The sequence below is a fragment of the Dryobates pubescens genome, chromosome 3 (genome assembly GCF_014839835.1).
Source record: "Dryobates pubescens isolate bDryPub1 chromosome 3, bDryPub1.pri, whole genome shotgun sequence".
NCBI lineage: Eukaryota > Metazoa > Chordata > Aves > Piciformes > Picidae > Dryobates > Dryobates pubescens.
In genome coordinates this window covers 39,562,422-39,583,717 of record NC_071614.1, presented here as the reverse complement: position 1 = coordinate 39,583,717, position 21,296 = coordinate 39,562,422, and the positions used below count along the sequence as shown (strand labels likewise).

At 37.1% G+C, this 21,296-nt stretch overlaps 1 protein-coding gene across 1 annotated transcript in view; it reads right to left on the bottom strand.

Annotated features, from left to right (window-relative positions):
* Positions 1–448: 448 nt before the first annotated feature.
* TPO (thyroid peroxidase) overlaps positions 449–21,296 on the bottom strand; it is a 41,573-nt gene continuing 20,725 nt past the window's right edge. Inside the window, exons 8-14 of the mRNA XM_054178662.1 lie at positions 19,232–19,747; positions 10,412–10,670; positions 9,395–9,565; positions 8,169–8,406; positions 5,032–5,240; positions 3,826–3,996; positions 449–609 (exon numbers count right to left, since the gene is read on the bottom strand). Of these exons, the coding sequence (XP_054034637.1) occupies positions 449–609; positions 3,826–3,996; positions 5,032–5,240; positions 8,169–8,406; positions 9,395–9,565; positions 10,412–10,670; positions 19,232–19,747 (1,725 nt within the window). The remainder of the gene's footprint in view (positions 610–3,825; positions 3,997–5,031; positions 5,241–8,168; positions 8,407–9,394; positions 9,566–10,411; positions 10,671–19,231; positions 19,748–21,296) is intronic.

Here is a 21,296-nt window from a genome sequence, read left to right as displayed (position 1 = left end):
TAAAAGAGTTAACAGTTTGGGGATATAATAGGTGGAACTTAGTTAGGATTCAGATGCTGAGTTTAGATTCTTGCTAGGAGAATCATAGATTAATTAGAATCATTTAATCTGGAAAAGATTTCCAAAATCATCCAGGCCACCCATCAACCCAACATCACCATGCCCCACAGTGAAACTGAATACAAACAAATGAGACACTGAAACAGATTTGGCCCCCTCTTCATATGTACTACAGGAAATACTCATGGGTTTATATATGGTAGGAAAGGAAAGTATAAAGCTTATTTCTGTGTGTGTATAACTTATTGAATACCTTATTTTCTACGTGGAATCTGTCTGTATCTTTATATCCATGACTGTGTAGAAGTTCTCAAAGAAACTTGAAAGCTCTTAAATAAATCTCAATTTTATGGTTTTGACAGCATTGTAAACCAGAACAGAGATAGTTTTAATGGACACTAGGTTCACAAACATTACTGATACAAGTTCTTCCATCTTCTTCCATCTTGTAAGGATCAGTATGGAGACATTTGTAGCTGCCTTTAGTGTTAATACATTTAGCAGAAGGAGAGCATGGTGGATTAACTTCATTTTCACACTCATTGATGTCTGAAAAATAAATATGCACCAATTAATAATCATTATAAATTACAGAGAGGGATTACTACCTTCTCATAGACAAATGAATACTCATAAATGAAAGGTATTGTACACTCAGTGACACACAGATAATGCCAAAGATCTTCATTGTTCCTGTTTAATGCACAAAGCTGGGTATGGTTTGGTTTTGTTTTGTTTGATTCTGGGTTTGTTTGTTTGTTTTTAAGATGGAAATGATGAAAAAAGAAAATGTTTTGTTAACAAGACAAAAGTAAAAAATACCAATTGGGTGGATTTGCAAAAATGCAAACTGTAAACTTGAGAAATCTTCTTGGATGTGTTTATATCCTAAGGCTTCAAGTTCCTCTATAAACTTTTTCCATGCTGTGCTCTATAGAGATAGTGAAAATAATAACATTGACACAGTTCTGTACACTTCTAGGCATAATTTTGAGGAGTTAAGGATTCAGGTTAGCTTCGGTTATAAAATTTATAACAGTGATCTGTGATACCACTGCAAAGATGGTAATTTCTAAATGCTGTATAAATTCTGTGAAATGACAATATCCTGACAGAATGATGAGCAGATGAACAATTATTCATTGGAAAATGTACATAAATGAATTGTTCCTGAGGCCCTTGAAGACTTTTTACTCTCACATTCTGATTATGTGATGAAATGTGAGATAGTGTGAAGTACAGGAAAGAAAGTACTCACTGAGGGAAAGAATGGAGTCTTTTCCATATTTCTGCATCTTTCTTTGCAATATTTACTTGCAGGACTGGATTCAGTTGCCTAAAGATAAGCATCCAGAACCATTTTACATAGTTTCACTTTGGTCCTGTATAATATTTGCCAGTTTGTTCAATGTCTTTGACTTAGTCCTGGGAAGCACTTGCAAGGCTTTGTGTGGGCAAACAGGGAACGTCCAGTGGGTTTTCTTTTTTGTTATATTCCTTTCCTTTCCTACCTCAATGTTTGATCTGCTACTTCAGGCTAAATAGCTCTTTTTAATCAGTGTTAGAAACTGACCCTGGAGGAATGATTTACTTGCTTAGTTTAGCATTGTCACTCCAAACACTTAGGGAATTCTGTCATTGGAAATGGGATTAAGCCTGATCCTCTCTTAAATTTTAATGCAAAAAAGGAACTGTGTCCAAAGCTAGCCATCAATTGAAACTGTCAAAAGACTAATCATGCAAGGAATAATCTTAAATTTCAGAACCCTTAATAAACATTAACTATTATAACATCTCTCTGAGGCAGGAAAAGAATCTGTTCTTCAGGATGAAGATTGCTGAGTAAGTATTACTCCCTTCAAGACTACATTTTGGGTTAAATCTCATAGATTTCATCATCATCTGGGAAGGAAAATCTGCACAGCTTTTGCCTGCACTGTAATTTAGACATGCTACTTCTGTTTCTGTAGCTCTATAGTCATGCTATCTGTTAAAGTGGCTAACTCTTTTTTCCGTCAATAAATAGTGTATGTCTGGTGTTCCCAGCCTAACTTACTACTCAAAGAGAGGAGGAGTTTAATAAAGCAAATGAAATTATCTATTAAGAGGAAGATAACACTTTATATAAATGAAGGTAGCATAGTTTAGCACTAAATTCCTGACTCAATAGAAATTATTTCTGTCAAAGCCCAAGTTAGTAAGCAGGAATTAACAGCTCTCAGATTCCCATGCTTTTGCCAGCAGCCACTCTGTCTTTTCCAGAGCAGCATATAATTTTGAAACCATCTGCAGAAATGCTAAGCTCTATTCTCCTCATTATATTGCTTGACTTATTCCTAATTTGCAGAACACTTAAAAGAATGGGAACACATTGCACAGACATGCATGGAACAAAGTGCTTTCTACTGTAAACCTCCAGAAGCATCTGCGTAAGTGGGATATGATGGCTTTCTTTTAATAAAGGCATTGCTTATTTAATGTATGCAGCAGCTTGTTTTCCTATAGCTGATATACAGCCTTTTGTTTACATTACTGAGCATATTAAAAGAAAGTAGGACAAGGAATGATTCATTTGTGTAACTTATTTATTCACTTTGCTGCCAGAACATTAATTTATTGAAAAGATTTTATTATATTTCATTTAACAGCTTTATTTCTTTATGTGGCATTTATGTGGGTGGAATTCAGTGGATAAATAGGTTTTGAATACAGGGAAGAGCTGTAAATTTCATCTGACTCTTTCCATACCAGGTATACAATTAGGGTGAAGAGCTTTCTATTCTGCTGTCACATAAATACTGATAAGCAGACTTTACTGCAGATCAGCTGCAGCAGTTGCATTCAGATTAATTTACCACCATCCATAATATATTCCTAAATATGGCCTTTTCAGGTTTCATTTTCTATAGTGTTTTATAAAGCTGAGCAGTTCAAGTATGTATATGCAGATATAATATATATACACACCCCACCCCACCCTCATTATGAACACACACACACACACATCTGAAATGTGAATAGAGATAATCCATCCTTCCTAGGTGCAAAGAGTAAAGGTCTTGTAATGAAGTATTTGGCCATTCTCTTCCTATTCAATTCAACAGTAGAAGAAAGGCAAATGGAAAAAAGATAAAAGAACAATTAAAATAAAAGCATTCTCCTGAAAACATCCATGAAATGTTGAAAGTTAGTATCTTTTTACTGATTTTCACCTGCTGTACTTTTGGACCTGCAGAAAAACTCTCTTCTGGCAAATCTTTTCACAGCTATTTGAGAAAAGGTTGGAACTGAAGTGATAATGAATTTGTTTATTTTCAATTACTCAACAGTACTCTTTTCTTTGTCACTTTTGCTTAACTTAATAGGACAATACATGAATAACTGATACTGAGATATTTTTGTATCTAGAGCATGGGCTGAAACAATGCTAGGAAAATGACAACTCTGTCTTGCTGTTATGTTGAAGGTGGGAGAAAGCAATGTATAATTCTGATTTGATATTTCTTTTCCTATGCTTGTTAACAGACTCGATTTTTGCTTAATGAGGTAATTTTTAGTGACATTTTCCTATCATCAACTTGACTGCTGAATCAGGATGGGTAAGAGATTGAGATAGCAATTCTGGAGGAAGGAACACTTCACATAATTATGTTATTGTATCTATAAACCCAGAAGACTGACTACATGAGCATAAGAGGGAGTTCTCTTCTGTTGAGTTGTGCTGGACTCTAGCTTTGAGAAAATTCATAATAATAAGAAAGATACCTATACAAACAGGAGCCTCAAAGTTCCACCCTTCACTTGTGCAGGTTAATTGTTCTTCTCCTTGTAACTGAAATCCATATTGACATGAGTAACTCACTGTAGTCTTTCCAGATTGTGAACAATATACAAAATCACCATTTTCCACACTCTTTGGTGTTCCACATATTTCTTCTACAAATAAAAATATTGTATTACAAGCTTTTATAAAATGACCTTATACTTGTAAATAGGCATTATTATACATTACTGCTATAAATGAACTTCAGTTGTTGAACTTCATATGCTTTAAAGTGATAGAAATGTGGCAGGTTTAGGCTATGCCTTTAAAAATTAGCTGCAGATTCCAAGCAGAAAAGTAGAGAAATATAAACAATTCACTATTGGGTGTAAAAAGGAAAACAAAAGATTATTCTTAACAAATGTATCGGACAAAATGTGTGGGATGGACACAGATGTACCCTAACAATCTGTCGCATTTCACTTCCATTTCCATTCCTTTTTCTCTAGCTTAATTGTTTTTCTGGGAAGATGATAATCACTTCTGGCTGGCCTTGAGAAAAGATAAGAATGCTAACACTGCTTCTTTTTCTAACATTCCTTCCTTTTACTAAAAAGAAAGGGGAGGAGGTTAAGAGGAGGGTGGGGGGCGGCAGTGGAGCAGCTTCCCTGCTTCTCTGAGAACCCAGGGGGAGTACAGGGAGGTTTCTGTGCTATTTTCTAATTGTAAATAACTGTATAATATTGTAAATACTGTATATTTTGTACATATTCATTGCATTCAATTGTAGAGTGTAGTTTTTGCTTGTAAATACAGCTTATATTTGCTTCTGAGTTAGTCATGCTTAGTTAATGGGAAACTTCAACCCACCACAAGAAATAATAACAACAATAATAATAATGATGACAATAATAACATCAGTAACAGTAATAATAATAACAACATCAGTAACAGTAATAATAATAACAACAGCAACAACTATAATAATATTTATTTATATTACAGTAAGACTTATGGATTTCATACCAGACTTTGTTAAATAGCGATTGGTCTTGACAATCTTTAAGGTCTGTTTCAGAGGAAACAACAACAACAAACATGGTTCTATGAAATACTAAGGATCTACATCAGATCAGTAACTCAAAAGTCAGTGCTCTAACTGCTTACTCTTCCCTCTTGTCAGAAAAGATTGGTAATTACCAACTTACCTTCCTGATATAATTCTTGCCAAGCTTCTAAATTCATCCCAGATATATTGTCACAAGGCTTAAAATCTTGTGGAAACTTTCCAAGCTGAAAGGCATCTACTGGCACTTCAGAAATTCCTGTATTGTCACAAATCACACGGGACAAAGAGTGTTTCTTGAGTTCACGCTTCTGAGCTTCTGTGAAAACATCATCATTTTCCCACCAAAATCTGGAAAGATTGATAGAAATGATTCTAAAATATCAAAACCAAACATATGATTATTCTGAATCTCATAGTCCCCAGTGTAAAAGACCAAGAAAAAGTATTATGGCAACAAGTAGGCAGATAGATACAACAATAATAACAGCAAACACCTTGATCTGAAGACTTACATACTCAGCTTGACAGACGCGAAAAGGCTAGTGTGAGCCTGACATAATGATCAACTCGGTGTGTTACAATCAGCTGGTTAAAAGTATTCATTATTCATATTTGTGGAATTGTTTTTCAATAAGGATACAGGGCGGAAAGGAAAAGAAAAGAAAAGAAAAGAAAAGAAAAGAAAAGAAAAGAAAAGAAAAGAAAAGAAAAGAAAAGAAAAGAAAAGAAAAGAAAAAAGAAAAGAAAAGAAAAGAAAAGAAAAGAAAAGAAAAGAAAAGAAAAGAAAAGAAAAGAAAATAAAAGAAAAGAAAAGAAAAGAAAAGAAAAAGGAAAAGGAAAAGAAAAAGTTACAATTCTGAGAGAAAAGCTTGAAAATAATTTGTTTGAACTAGATGTTTAATCTTATGCACACCATCATTTCCTACGTACTAAAATTTGTTTTAAGCATAAATTCCAGGAGCAGCCATAATATGGCGCAATTTCCCCATAGCATAGCTTCCAATGAAGGAAGAGAGAGAGAGGAATAGTGAGTGAGGATCTTGGAAGGGATTTGGAATTCAGAAGGAAAGAAGGGAAGAAGGGAGGAAAGAGGGAAGGAAATAAGCACTTGCTAGCTCCTCTATGCAAAGGAAAGACAAATTAATCTTCAGAATTTGTGCCCAGCTATTGCAAGTCCTGAGTAGAGAGCAGAAAGAGACAAAAAAAGCATCAATTTATTCAAGGGGATTTGGCTGAGGTTAAGACAGTGCCTGAGTCTAGTACATTGGAAAAAGAAATCCCTTCATGTTTTATCAGACTACTGACAAAATATTTAAGGCTATCAGAATTGAGTTGTCAGTCAAAAATTCTACTTAGTCCTGATTTCTGAACTTAAGCGAGTATATTAGAAGAGATGTTTGGAAACTGCTACTTACTGACATGTCAATTAGGGTATCTAGCAAGCACATGCTGGTGCAGATACAGATAACACTTTCTACTCTAGCTGACAAAGCACTTTAGTGAATGTTAGATTTTTTTTGTTCTTAACACTTACTGTGTGACAACTCTAACATGTTACACACTCCTAACTTCTCTTAGTTCCTTTAGTATTAATAAGAGCATATACTTTCACATTTAAGTTAGCTGACAAACTGTGGCAGAAACTCGGGGAATTCTTTCATTACTAGAACTCAATTTTATTTTCTCATTTTGGAGTTAACATACTAAATTATGATTAAGTTTAATTAATGCAAGTAGTAACTTGAGACACGGAATAGTGAGTAGTATCCTAAGGCACTGAGAAATGGAAACAAGACTGGAAGAACCTAGATAGACTGTTCTTCCCCAGAAAGGGTCAAGTATGATTTAGAGGACTTTCAACCATGTTTTAAATAAATCTGAGTGTAATGTTTGTTGTCTATACAGTTTATGCTAATAGGATATCACCTTTATGATTAACATAGCTTTTTCCTGTGAGTTAATTAATTAACAGTTTTTAAAGTTCAGATTTAAATTCTGCCTCAGATGCTTATTTACATAATGGTTTCTTTCCACAACAGTGACTTATGAGAGGAGCTTAAAGGTGAGAGTAAGGACCAGATATACTTAAAACACCATGGCTGCATGGTGTGAGCCATTTACAATTAGTCTTCTCATGAGATTCAAAATTATTGCTGCAAGTACATGATGTAAATGAAAAAAAAGTTTGGGTTTATAATTGCTTCAGGAGTGGAAGCAAGATATAAACTGCATCTTGCATGCCTTTGTGACCTACAGCTTCATTTCTCCTGCCTTCCTGGTGAGAAGGGTTGTATTGCCACATACTTCGTTCAGTTTTGGCCCCCTCAGTGCAAGAAAGACATTGAGTTGATGAAGCGTGTCTAGGAAATGGCAACAAAGATGGTGAAGGGTAAAGAGAACAAGTCTTTTGAGAAGCATCTGAGGGAAATGGGGTTGTTTAGTCTGGGGAAAATAGGTTGAGGGGAGACATACTGCTCTCTACAATTCCCCTTTCAGAGGAAAGGAGTTGTAGTGAGGTGGGGGGCAAGCTCTTCTCCCTAGTATAAGGTGACAGAAGAAGGGGAAATGGTCTGAAATTGTTCCAGGAGAGGTTTACATTGGATGTTAGGAAAGATTTCTTTACTGAAAGAGTGGTCAAGTATGGGAATAGGTTGCCTAAGGGGGTGGTAGAGTCATTCTCCCTGAAGGTGTTGAAGCAATGTATAAACATGGCACTTTGAAACATGATTTAATGGCTGTGGTGGTCTTAAGTTGACAGTTGGGCCTTTTCCAGCTGAAACAATTCTAAGATTCTATGACAAGGGCCTGGTGGCAATTTTACAGGGTTAGGTGAAGGAACATTCTATGCACTGTCCTAGCAGGCAATTCTGAGAGCACTCTGCAGTTCCAGTTCACATAAGCCCAGGTATAGGGTGGTTATTTTATCCCCTCCAGGAAGCCTGAATTACAGCTCTCTGCCTATCCCTTCTGACTTTACTGTGCTTGCCACAGGAAATGAAGAGGTTCTTCCAATTCCTGAGCTTAATGCAACCCTCAGTGTCCAAACAGCTAAAGCCTGCACTGTACAACATCTATCTGCATAGATGTGAGCTGCCATTGCACAATTAACTGCTGGTGGCACTGCATTTCCATCAAGAAAGACCAAGGAAAAACCCACATAACAGCATCTTCAAGTGCCATGTTGTCTAATGGTCTGGGAGGTATGTTTACAAGTATATTAAATCTCCATTGCTTCTGTTTTTTCACACATTATTTCAACAGCATGAATAAACTCACCTGTCACCATCTCTTAGTGCTTTCATTTGCTTTCCAATTAAACAAGCAAACAGAGGACCAGTTCTAGCACCTGGAAGAAAGTCTTCTACAAGACCACCAAGCCAAACATCAATATTGCTAGGATTATGGTACAATTCCATGATTTTTTCAGTGATGTTGGGATTGGTTATCACAGAATTCAGGTCACTCTGAGTTTCCAGCTTTGGTAAGTCACAGAATTCTCGCCAATCATTATAACCTGTAAATAATATGTTAAAAGGAAAATTAGACTTGACTATAAGCATGATAAATTAGATTTCAAAATGTATAGGCACTCGATTCTGACAACCTTAATCATAGTCACAGACAGTTGTGTCTAAGGATGGCAGCATCTGCAACTACAGAATATGTAATTGCTGAATCATTTTGCCAAAGGAAAACAAAGGTCTAAAACAATTCTCAAAAATGTAAGCAATGAAAAAAAGATAATTCATAATAGGAGTATGTACTGTGTCTTTTCATTTCCAGACTAGAAATATAGGAGTCAGCTGAAGTAACCTGAATTAAGTTAGTAACTAAAGCACTTTGCCAAGCATGCTTGTTAGAGGTCTTTAGACAGAACTAGGAACATACTGTATTTTTAAGAGCTCATGCAATCAAATCGAACTAAGCTACAGCAGCCATCCTCTAAACCAGTACACTCATGGCCTGACGGCCTAATGTTCCTTGATTGTTAGTTCAGTCTTAACCTGGGCTGACTGGAGTAAGAAATCTAGTGCAAAATCCAGAGAAAATGTATAATATTTATCAAAATGAGGTGCATGTCTAACCAAGCCAACTACACTGCAGATATCTCAAGACCTTCTGTGGTCAGTAGAGCCAATGTGGCTGTAGCTCAGCTGACCTGTCCAACTGGCTTGGAACAGCCTGCCAATGGCATGTAGCTGCTACAGGCAGAAGCACCACTCCACTGGAACTGATCCCAGCAAAAACATATCTCAGGTATTTTCTACACTGAGCAGACCCACTCTAGTACTGTCCTTCCAGATTTACCAGATTATTTTAATTTCAAGTGCTGTGGAATAGTTTGTTTCCATCGAAGTTAAAAACGCTAGCAACTTATATTTTAAAACAGACATAAGTTACTTTCCTGATGACAAAAGGTATTATTTAAGAGCTTAGAATTACATCCCAAATATAAGCAGCTATAGCTGAGTTACCAGAAATTTCAAGAAAAATCAATAGACCTGGGAGTCCATGATCACGGCCACGCTGTAAATTTAATGATGCTAAATCAAGTGAACCATTGTTGGACAACACAAACAGTTTTTCTGTTAACTCCTCATTCAACAGTTGATCTTGCACCTGCAGTTTTGCTGAATGTGCTAGAAGACCCCTCAATAAAGGATCCAAGCCTCCTTTAAACACAAAAATAGTGTAATGTTACAGTTTGTATATACACCATTTTAAGTTTATTAACAAATGTGAATGTTATAGAGTCATAGAATCATCCAGGCCGGAAAAGGCCTCTGAGATCATAAAGTCCAGCCATTTTGCCCACTCCACCAAGTCTGTCACTACACCATGTCCCCAAGCAACAGATCCACATGGCTTTTAAACATGTCCAGGGATGGTGATTCAACCACCTCTCTGGGCAACCCATTCCAGTGCCTAACAATCCTTTCAGTGAATCTTTTTTCCCTGATGTCCAATCTAGAACTCCCTTGGCACAGCTTGAGGCCATTTCCTCTCATTCTATCATTAATAACTTGTGAGAAGAGACCAGTGCCTTCCTCTCTACAACCTCCTTTCAGGTAGTTGTAAAGGGCAATAAGGTCTGTTTCTATGCCTTTAAAACATTGGTCACATAGTCTTTTACATTGAAACACTTGTAAATCTCCTTCAGGTTGAAATAGAAGTAATAATGATAATTCTTCATGTGTAAGAAAATTTGTAACCTGATAACACATTCATTCATAAAAAAATGACATGACATATCTCCATCATCAACCAACACTCATCAGCCCATTATCAATCTACCAAACGTCTTTAATCTGTAGAGCAATTTTTGTCTTATTCAAGTTATTCCAGTTCATGTTAGTGCTCTGGAACCTATGCAATGGCTTAAATCAGTAATGTAATTAAATGAAAATTTCTATACCTAATTAACAAAAAAAAAATTCTGAAAAAGTTACAATATAATAAAAAAAACCAAAAACAAAAAACAAACAACCACTAACCAAACAGTTTAAACAATACCATACCTCCTTTAATGAGCCTCCAAGGACTAAAGAAAACTTCATGCAAATGAAGATCTGGCAGTTCTGGATCATCTGAATACTGTGCATTCAATCGCCTTACTATTGGCTGGATTGTTGCATGACCAAAACGAAAAGCAGCTGTTGAAAATACATTAGAAACTGTTGGATTTATTGTGGGATCATAACCTTTGTAAAGGCCAATATACAGATTAAAAGCATCTTGACCAAGGATTTTGGGAATGTAATCTCTTAAAGTAATAATCTGAAAGAAAAGAAAAAGAAACATTTATCATTCACTGCTTTTATAGACAAATAGTCATGGTTCCTAAAAACTAAATGCCTTTTCTCCTTCACTCACCTGTGCCCAAGCACTTGGCATGACTAAGAGCAGTATTAGCTGGTAAACAATGTTGGTCTTATTTTTTGAAGTAGGGAGACAAATGATTGAAGAGGTTCAGTGGCACAACTCAGTGCAACAGACAGGCTCCTGTTAGCTCCTACCATAAATGCTAGACCAAAGCCTCTTGAGCAGAGATTATTAGTGTTGCATATTTACAACCTACAGGAGTAGTCCATCTCATAGAATGTGTGCTGAGATTAAAAAACTTCATAGTGATGGTGTAAATTATAATTCCCTTAAAAATGGCAATGAAAGCAGGAATTACTGTAAAATCTTTCATGAGGGGCTGACATATATAAGTGACACAAGTTCTCTTTACTAAATATTTGAAATCATCAGGCTTTAAAATACTTGTGCCCAGAACTCCCTGGCAAGCATTTCATGCCAAACTCAAGCCAATTTATAGACTCCTAAAAATCAGACTTCAAAAAAGAAAATGCAGATAAACACCTTCTGTCAAATGCCTTTATAGTGCAATAGTATAAAAGTTGCATGAAAATGCATGAGCAATCATGACCAAAAAAAGGAAGGGAATAAGTCTGACATGCCAAATAAATTGAATGTGCATTATAGGTTAAACATTACATGGAACTCAATAAAGCATAATGGGGTGAATATGAAGTATAAAATACCTTATAGATTCAATATAGTGTACAATAAAATATACAGGCAAAAGCACGTAGAGCTTGATATAGTGCTTACTGAAAAACCAGTTGGCATAAAATGACCTCATGAAAAATTTGCATCTATATTTTAGGCACGGCACAGAGACAAGCAAATCTTTCCAGAATTTGCTAACTTTTCTCAGAAGGCAGAGGTAATGACTTCCTTATGTTTTCAGGCTAGGTCATGCAACCAACAAAATATTTTAAAGACAATGGATTAGAATTTCTTTTACTACTCCTTTAATACAACATAGAAGAAAATAATATAATTGCTAAAAATGAATACTGACTATGTCATTTGAGAGGCTAACCTTTTGCTGCCTTCACAAAGGCCTTGCAAGACAGCAGGTTTTTCTAATTTTAGATTTAGAGCTAGTTTTTATAAGCAAAAACTTTAAATAGGACAAGGTTAGCCATGGACACAAACATGTTGATATGTCTGTAATTTTTTTGGCTTATTGTAAATGAAATCCTAAGATAAACTGCTCATAAAGGCCAGATTCCCCAAAGGAAAAGACAGTTCAGATTTTTCATTTGCTCCAGATGCAAGATCTTAATTTCTTGTTTCCTTGTGGGGTTGCCATTTCAAGACATGAAAATTTAAAGGCTAAGGGTAAAAAGGGGTCTTATGTTTGCCTTGAGCTAGGACAGACTTCTCTTTGATGGAAATTTCCAATGGCTAAATAAAGCTCTGTCAAGTAGAAGTCACTAGACCACAGGAGGTTTTGCTTAAGGAAAGAATTCCAGAGAGCACTGGAATAGGCTACCCATAGAGTTTGTGGAGTCTCCTCTGGCGGCTTTCAAAACCTGCCCAGATGCATTCCTGTGCAACTTGCTCTAGGTGAACCTGTTCTGGCAGGGAGGTTGGACTAGATGATCTCCAGAAGTCTCTTTCAACCCCTACCATTCTGTGATTATGGGATGTTACTGATACATCTGAAGATGACACTTCTAGGAAGAATCTGAAGTCTGTCTGAGAACATGTGAAGCATCCAGTATTTGTGCAGTCTCTGAATGTGCCATGCTTGCATTTCTCTGTGTGAAGTCAAGGAGAGGCTAGCTTCAAGCTCTCCTAACTGACACACACCTAAGTTTTGAAGAAAGTGTGAATAGCTGACACACATCAGAGTTATTTTTGCAACTTTTTTTTTCTTCCTTTTTTTTTGCATGCACTTCCTGATCTGAGACAATGATTTGAAAGGTTTATTCCCTTTCATATTTGGCATAAAGGAGCATAATACTTTCAATACAGTGCTCCTTTCAATACAGTGTTCCTTCAACAACAGATTCTCCTGTGGAAATAAAGGAACATGCTTGTCTAAAAATACATCAACAAAATCAGAGCCAGAAAGGGACTATATGGTAAACAAATATCAAAGAAATACAATAAGGTGCTCTAACATTCATTAAAGTTGGATAAGATTATCAAGTCCAATTGTTAACCCAACACAACCATGACCACATAGAATGACAGAATCATTAAGGCTGGAAAATGGTTGGAATTATTACTTACTTTGATCCTATGATTAGCAAGTTATCTTTCAGACATTCTCAGCAGCGTAAAAGGTTCATGTGGATATAATGAGTCTAAACTTGCAAGGTATGGGGTTACCTCAATATTTATGAGATTAGTGATAAATCAAGCTCCTCTTAGGATACATTCAGCACCTTAGAGCATCAACTCCAAGCTCTATAGAAGCTTCATGAAGCAGTTAATTTTAATCAATAATGTCGGTATTTCTACTGTATCACCTCAGTCATTGTTTCAGTGGTATAATTCAGTGAAAAATGATGACAAAATGGTACTGTCTTTTACACAGAAGACCATGTGCTCCATGTTTAAGTGGCTTCAGTAGTCTATATGATCAGATAGTAACAGAACAATTAAGAATATTTAAATGTTATCTATTTAGTCAAAACAGAGAATATCAAATTCTGATTTCCTAGCAATTAAATGATTCATTTGGCAAGTACCCAGGCAGAAAGAGAATCTGAATGATTACTAAACTGTCAGAAGACTCTTTGTAGAGATTTTACATCATATAATGAATCACAAGTGCACTGTTTATAGAAAAGTAACTTAATCATGAACTACAAACACAATCGAACTCCAAGTTAAACAGGCTATTAGCATGAAAGGCAACATCCCACTCATTCAGAAGGTAGAATTACAACAGAAGTTCTGAAGTGTCCTTATGGACTCAGTGAGCATCCTGGTTGAATTTTACTCCAGACTCTGTCACTTTCAGCAGAACTCAGCCACAGATTACATATTTGGAAATAGGTTACCTAATTTCAGATTAGTTTTGAGAATTTTTTGTTGTTGTTCATGTTAAGTTATTTCAAATTAAGTGCAAAAGACAGAAATTCGTATGACTTCTCATAAGGTTCAGAAGACTTTTCTTGCCAAAACTGCTCTGGTATTTTCCAAAGTAGGTGTGAATGAGAGCAATGAATGGGAAAGGAAAATGGAAAATAAAAAAATAAAGACTGTAATGTGAACTATCATAAGAAAAAGTAATGTCAAAATTATCATTGGCTAGAGGTAAATGCAAAGGAACAGCATCTCACTGAAATAGTGAAGAATCAATTAAATGAAGCTCCTGCAAGTGAGAAATATTGCGGAAATATGAGAAAAATTAAACATAAAAATTATGTTTAATTCATTAAAGTGTTATGCACAGCTGAAGTTCTCAGAGTAAATATGAAATTTAGACTATGTTGAAGTCATAAATTTTTATGCAAATGGTGATTGTATGAGAGTTCAGCTTTCTAATAGTTCTGTTAATGGTCTGAAATACACACTCAGAAACACGAGTAGTGAAGTGTGTAGCACATAATGTTTTATAGTATCTATTATTTACCTATCCTTTGTCATTTTGTAAAGTTTAAACTTTGAGAGACATTATCTAATAATTTAATTTCTCAAACAAGTTTCATAGAATCATAGAACCAATAAAGTTGAAAAAGACCTCAGAGATCAAGTCCAACCTGTGACCCAACACCTCATGACTAACTAAGCCATGGCTTCCAGTCCACATCCAAACCCCTCTTGAACACCTGCAAGGATGGTGACTCCATCACCACCCTGGGCAGCCCATTCCAATGGCTAAAAACTTTCTGTGAAGAACTTTCTCCTCACCTCAAGCCTAAACTTCCCCTGGTGCAGCTTGAGATGGTGTCGTCTTGTTCTGGTGCTGGTTGCCTGGGAGAAGAAACCAACCCCCACCTGCTTACAACCTCCCTTCAGGTAGTTGTAGAGAGCAATAACATCTCCCCTGAGCCTCCTCTTCTCTACACTAAACAATCCCAGCTCCCTCAGCTTCTCCTCATAGGGCTTGTGCTTGAGACCTCTCACCAGCCTCATTGCCCTTCTCTGGACATGTTCAAGTGTCTCAATATCTGTCTTAAATTGAGAGGCCCAGAACTGGACACAGTCCTCAAGGTGTGGCTTAATCAGTACTGAGTACAGGGACACAATAACTTCCATGCTGGCCACAATATTTCTGATGTGTTAAACTGAATAATTGTAATTAAGTTAAAGGATGTCAGCCTCAGAAGAACCCACTTTCAACTCACATCTTGGATCATGGCAGAAACTTGCTACTGAAGATGCTCAGAGAACACAAATAGTGGGAAGTGAAACAACCACCCTCATACTCACTGAAAATTAAAGGTGGTTGTCAGCTACAATTGGGATCAACTAGCAGGAACACCATTAATTCAGAGATTGTTCTCTGACACTGTAATAAATCAAAGAGAATTTGATTCAGATTGATCTGCAAAACTCCTGCTTCAGTCTGACTAGTGCCACATGATCTGCCTTTCATAGTCCAAGTGACACATCGAGAGAAACATTACCTAGAAGGAAGCGAATGTGCAGTTTCATCCTGCAAACTATGTATTGTAGCAGTTGCATAAGTGAGCATTTTTTTTCCTGTTTTGTCTACACATTTGTTAAAAGGAAGAGAAATTTAAATTATTTCCTTCCAAATATTATGAAAGGAGGAATCTTAAATCTCCTTATCCTGTTTTCTCAGGTCAAGACAGGAATAAGCAAAACAAGCAGACAGCTGCAATTCAGTTAGTAAATGGCAATTAAAATATGTCTTTTTGCACAAAATGCAAGGCAAATCAGGGCATGGATTTTTACCACTGTATATTGCAGTGTTAACACTTTAGAGTGTCATTCACTTAAAATACAAGGAGTGCATTTCCCAGTGTTGTGGCTTGTATCAGCTACTACTTATAAATGAAACATGTCTATGATGCAATAAAAAAAATCTGTTTCTTCCAGGATATCAAAAGGCAATTGCTGTATTTTTCAATTTTGTCAAGTTTCTATTGTTAACGTCTCAAGCTGTGCCAGGGGAGGTTTAGGCTGGATGTTAGGAAGAAGTTCTTCACAGAAAGAGTGGTTGGCCATTGGAATGGGCTGCCCAGGGAGGTGGTGGAGTCACCATCACTGGAAGTGTTTAAAAAGAGATTGGATGAGGCACTTAGTGCCATGGTTTAGTTGCTCAGATGGTGTTGGGTCTTTTCCAACCTGGTTAATTCTGTATTCTGTATTCTGCCTTGTCACTAAAGATATTTATGGTTCCAAAAAGGTATCCATAAGAACAGCATTGTCAAGACAGAGACATTTTTCATTCTCCTTATTCTAGGAAATAAGGGAAGGGGTATTGTTCAATCCTCTATAATTACACACCCACAGGCAAAAATTATACTTGAAAGTATTCATTCCAAAAAGAGAGAATTTTAGAAATGTGTAGCAATTGGAACAAAATTTTAGAGTGGAAATCTCAAGGTAACTTCAACTGGAGCTGTCATTAGTGTGCTGGTTAGCGTATCACATTAATAGAGATACTCCAATTATCTCCCTTGAATGAATATCTCTATACCAGCTAGATATAACTCAAAGACATCTCTAATTAGCCACAGGCAAATCTCATTAGTCTGTGATACTGGCAGAGATAATGAGTAGCCCAGATTCATACAGCATATCGCTTTGCACAAAGTGTTTTCTTTCAGGTCATAACATTAGTGGATGTAAATCAGAAGTGTATGAAGGCACAGAGGCCTACTTCTGTGTGAACACTTTTCTTCTAACAAGTATTAACAACCTTTCTGACTTGCCAATGTCATTATTATAGTGCAAACAGCACATATAGAGCAAAGGAGTTGACTGGGTTAATGTAAACAAAATAATACATTTTTTTTTAAAGTGTCAAAATTAAGTCAGTCACTTTTCTGAAGTGATCTGGTTTCAAGTACATATCAAAGAACACAGTTTCTTAAAGGAAACATTCTGTGGCTGAGGAAACTGGGCTTGTTTAGCCTGGAGGAAGCTGATGGGAGACCTTCTCCCTCTCTACAACTACCTGAAAGGAGACTGTAAGTGAGGTGGGGACCATTATCTTCTCTCTAGGAACAAGTGGTAGGACAAGAGGAAATGGACTCAGGTTGCACCAGGGGAGGTTTAGGTTGGATATTAGAAAAACTTTTTCACTGAAAGGGTTCTTAAAGACTGGAATGGGCTTGCCAGGGAAGTAGGGGAGTCACCATACCTGGAGGTGTTCATAAAACATGGAGACATGACACTTTGGGACGTGGTTTAATGGCCATAGTGTTATTAGGTCAATGGTTGGACTCAATGATCTTGAAGGTCTTTTCCAACTACAACAATTTTATGATTCTATATTCTGCTGACTAAAAATGGTGGCAGAAGGAAGGAAAAGTGCCACGGTCTAGTCATGAGGTCTGTGGTGACAGGTTGGACTCGATGATCTTTGAGGTCTCTTCCAACCTTGGTGATACTGTGATACTGTTTTAACAGAACGGTGAAATTTTCTCCCCTCCTTCCCCAATTTATCTACAAATATGCCTCCTTTTGGTACTAAAAAATCAGAAACCATAGGAAAGTCCCTCAGGCTTCAGTTTATTCTGGTCCTGATACTGTTAATCCAGTATTATGGATTGGAATGGTCAGACTGAATTGTGGTGGCTTAGGTTGTCTGATTAAAACTGAATTTCTGAAAACACAAAGGCCTTGGAGACTTGGAGGATCAACATTAGGAAAAGCAATGTGAATAATAAAACCATCAAGAAAGAACTTATGGGATCATCCATTCCCAATGCCACCAGAGACAGCGGCCAGGTCATGAGCCTGGGTGTGAAACCTGTCAAGATGAGCCAATGAAAGAAACTGTCCCCTGAACATAAGGCAACCTAAAGGGGCAGTTGTCTGGAGTGGTAAGAGCCCTTGTGGGTTGCAGGGAGGAGATGACTGTGGAGGATCATGCAAGAACTTAATTTGCTATGCTTTAAGGGGATAAAATGAATGTATGAAACACTATGGAGTACTCAGGGACTAAAGGACAGAAGGTGAAGAAAAGGATGAAAGAAGGAAAGGGAGGAAGGGAGGGTGGGAGGAAGGGAGGAAGGAAGGAAGGACGGAAGGAAGGAAGGAAGGAAGGAAGGAAGGAAGGAAGGAAGGAAGGAAGGAAGGAAGGAAGGAAGGAAGGAAGGAAGGAAGGAAGGAAGGAAGGAAGGAAGGAAGGAAGGAAGGAAGGAAGAAAAAGAAAGAAAGGAAGAAAAAGAAAGAAAGGAAGAAAGGAAGAAAGGAAGAAAGGAAGAAAGAAAGAGAAAGAAACAAAGGAAGAAAGGAAGAAAGGAAGAAAGAAAGGAAGAAAGGAAGAAAGGAAGAAAGAAAGGAAGAAAGGAAGAAAGAAAGGAAGAAAGGAAGAAAGAAAAAGAAAGGAAGAAAGAAAGAAAGAAAGAAAGAAGGAAGAAAGAAAGAAAGAAAGGGAAAGAAAGAAAGAAAGGGAAAGAAAGGAAGAAAGGAAGAAAGGAAGAAAGGAAGAAAGGAAGAAAGGAAGAAAGAAAGAAAAGAAAGAAAGAAGAGAAAGAAAGATGTCGAGTAGAAATAAATCTTATTCTCAGGTCTTATAAAAAAACATCTTTTCACAGAATCACAGAATGAGGGCTGAAGGCAGGGGAGGGGTTGGAAGGAACCTCCAGAAATCATCTAGACCAAACCCTCTGCTACAGCAGGGTCACCTAGAGCAGGTTGCACAGGAACATGGCCAGGTGAATTCTGAAACTCTCCAGAAGAGACTCCACAACCACTCTGAGCAGCTTGTTCCAGTGCTCTATCACTCCCAAAGTAAAGAAAGTAAAGAAATTTCTCTTCAAGCTTTTTGTTCCAGCCTTTGCCCCTTGTCCTATCACTAGGAACCACTGAATAGAACCCAGCCCCATGCTCTTGACCTCCAGCCTTTAGATAAGCATTGATAAGATACACTCTTAATTATCTCTTCTCCAGGCAAAGCAGTCCTAGGTCTCAGCATCTCCTTGTGAGAGAAATGCTCCATTCTCCTCATCAGCCTCTGCATTTTCTCATATTCTTGCATCCTGCTGTCTCCTAGCAAGAGTAGCCTTGAAGTTTATTTAAGCTTCATTGTCAACTTCACTGTGTTTTCACACAGGGAAGTTATTAATTTACACAATACCTGTGAGAAAGTAAGCATTTTGAACACTCAAAAGCCACTCACAGAAACCTGTTTTAAGTTTTAGACTAGAATGGAATAGAATAGAATAAACCAGGTTGGAAGAGACCTTCGAGATCATTGCATCCAACCTGTGATCCATTCTGTTCTAAGATACAGGTTACAGCTAGACTTGATGAGCTTAGAGATCTTTCCAACCTTAATGACTATAATGAATCTAAGTCACTACATTGTTTAATAAGCAACCAACCTGATGCAGAGCTCCAACAATTTTTCGTGCTTCTTGGTAGACAGTCTCAGCACTCCAGTGGTGGTTGATGTTTTTGAGGGCTCTGGCCAGACGGTTGTGTTCTCTCAGCCACAGCGTATGCATAGCTGCCAGAGATGTGACCTCGCTGGCTCGGTTGTCCCCAGCCATGAAACATTCAATCCTCTCACCTTCATTCTCATTCATGTCCTGTGCACAAGGTGATGGGATATGGTCTGTAAAAGGCAGATATTCCCGATGGTTATCATAATATTTCACATTTACTCTAAGAAGGCCTTCATTGCTTGTTAAATTCCTCAGTTTGTTTTCAGCAGCAGGAGTACTGCCATAGACAGTAGAAGCATCAAGGAAAGAAGTTAAGCCATTGATCTGTTGTCTTGGAGTTAGCACTGATAGATTTTTGAAGAGAATACTGTGATCACCAGTGCCACATGCAGGAGATGAGCGGTAGAAGGGCAGGCAATCCGTCTCCATAGTTAGTGTATCATTGGTGGTCACCTGTATAAAATAAACACGTGTTTTTTGAGGTGAAGGTAACAGCAGTGGAAGTTGAATTAAGACTTGTGTTAGTGTTTCTGTCTAGTGTCCCAGTTTTCAGTTGTTCAGATCTCATCTACTGCAGAGATTATTTTCCTCTAGATTTAAGCAAAAAGATGATTTAACCCTTTTTAAGCAGAAGAAACAAACCCCATAAACCTTTACTCTGTCCTAAAAGTGAACTACTGATGTAACTCCTTTTGCATAGATCTACACCTAGATTAATCTGGCTTCACAATCAGAATTAGTAGAATCATAGAATCATTAAGGTAGGAAAAGACCGCTAAAATCATCAGGTCCAGTCTTCAACTGAACTCAAGCACTAAAGGATATCCCAAAGTGCCATGCCCACTTCCCTGTGCAGCCTTTTCCAAAGACTGACCACTCTTCCAATGAATTTTTTTCTTACCTATTATCCAACCTAAACTTATCCTGGCACAACTTGAGACCATTTCCTCTAGCCTGATTATTTCATCATGAAGTGTATCACAGCGAGGATGTGAAAACCAGGCCAAATTATGTTCTACTGAATACCAAGTAAAACAGTAGGTTTACATGAAAAAAAACACACAATGAAGAGTTTAATGTCTGCAGCAACACTGTGTTAGTTTTGATACCTAATTTTAATCCATTTTCATGAACAGCAAAGGTACGTGTAATTATTCACTCTTTCTGCCAGTCTCCCACAATCCTTCCCCCAAATTATTTTGTGTGTGCTAAATTCTGTCTTTCTAAAAAGCAAAGGGTGAACATAGCCTTTGACAAATGAAATCTTTTTTAGTCATGTATCATTTTGACCCACAAGGAGCAAAGACTGAGGTTAAGTGGTGATCCAGCATTTTTGTAGATGCAGGATAGTCAGCATTCATACAGCCTGAATCAACCTGGTGCACAATCAGTTACTCCACCTATAAGTAAAGGGCATGGGAGAAGTGTGGGAGTTCTCAAATTGGATCTTGGGTCATAGGTAGGTGTCTTAGGGGAAAAAACAGCCCAAATCAGATAGCTTAGAAGTCTGGCCACAGGAAAGCACTGAAAACTGTACATGGATAACAACACATGTGGGGAAGGCAGGATAGATATTGGAGGAAGAGGAAAAAAGTTTATTTGCATTGTAGGATACATAAAAGCAAAGCTCAGAGTATCAATTCTATTTCAGATAATAGAGTTTATCACTAAATCAAAACTTGCCAGATTTCAAGATAACTAAACTCTATCTTTGTTGACTAATGAATTGTACTTTTCTGGAAAGAAATTCTAACAGCACTGCCTTATTCACCAACAGATAGCCATGACAGTATGTCAGTTTCAAGACTTTAAAAAATACTAACCTCAATTAAAAATGCTATAAAAATCATGGAGCCTGTTTCTTATCAATTGATCAACATGAAATAACAACAGGTAACACTTACTAAATGCGACTAAGAGAAAATAAATGTTGTCTGCAGACACCTGAGCTAACTTTTTTTATTTGTTTTCTATCTCTCTGCCTTTCATTTTTGAAAACTCT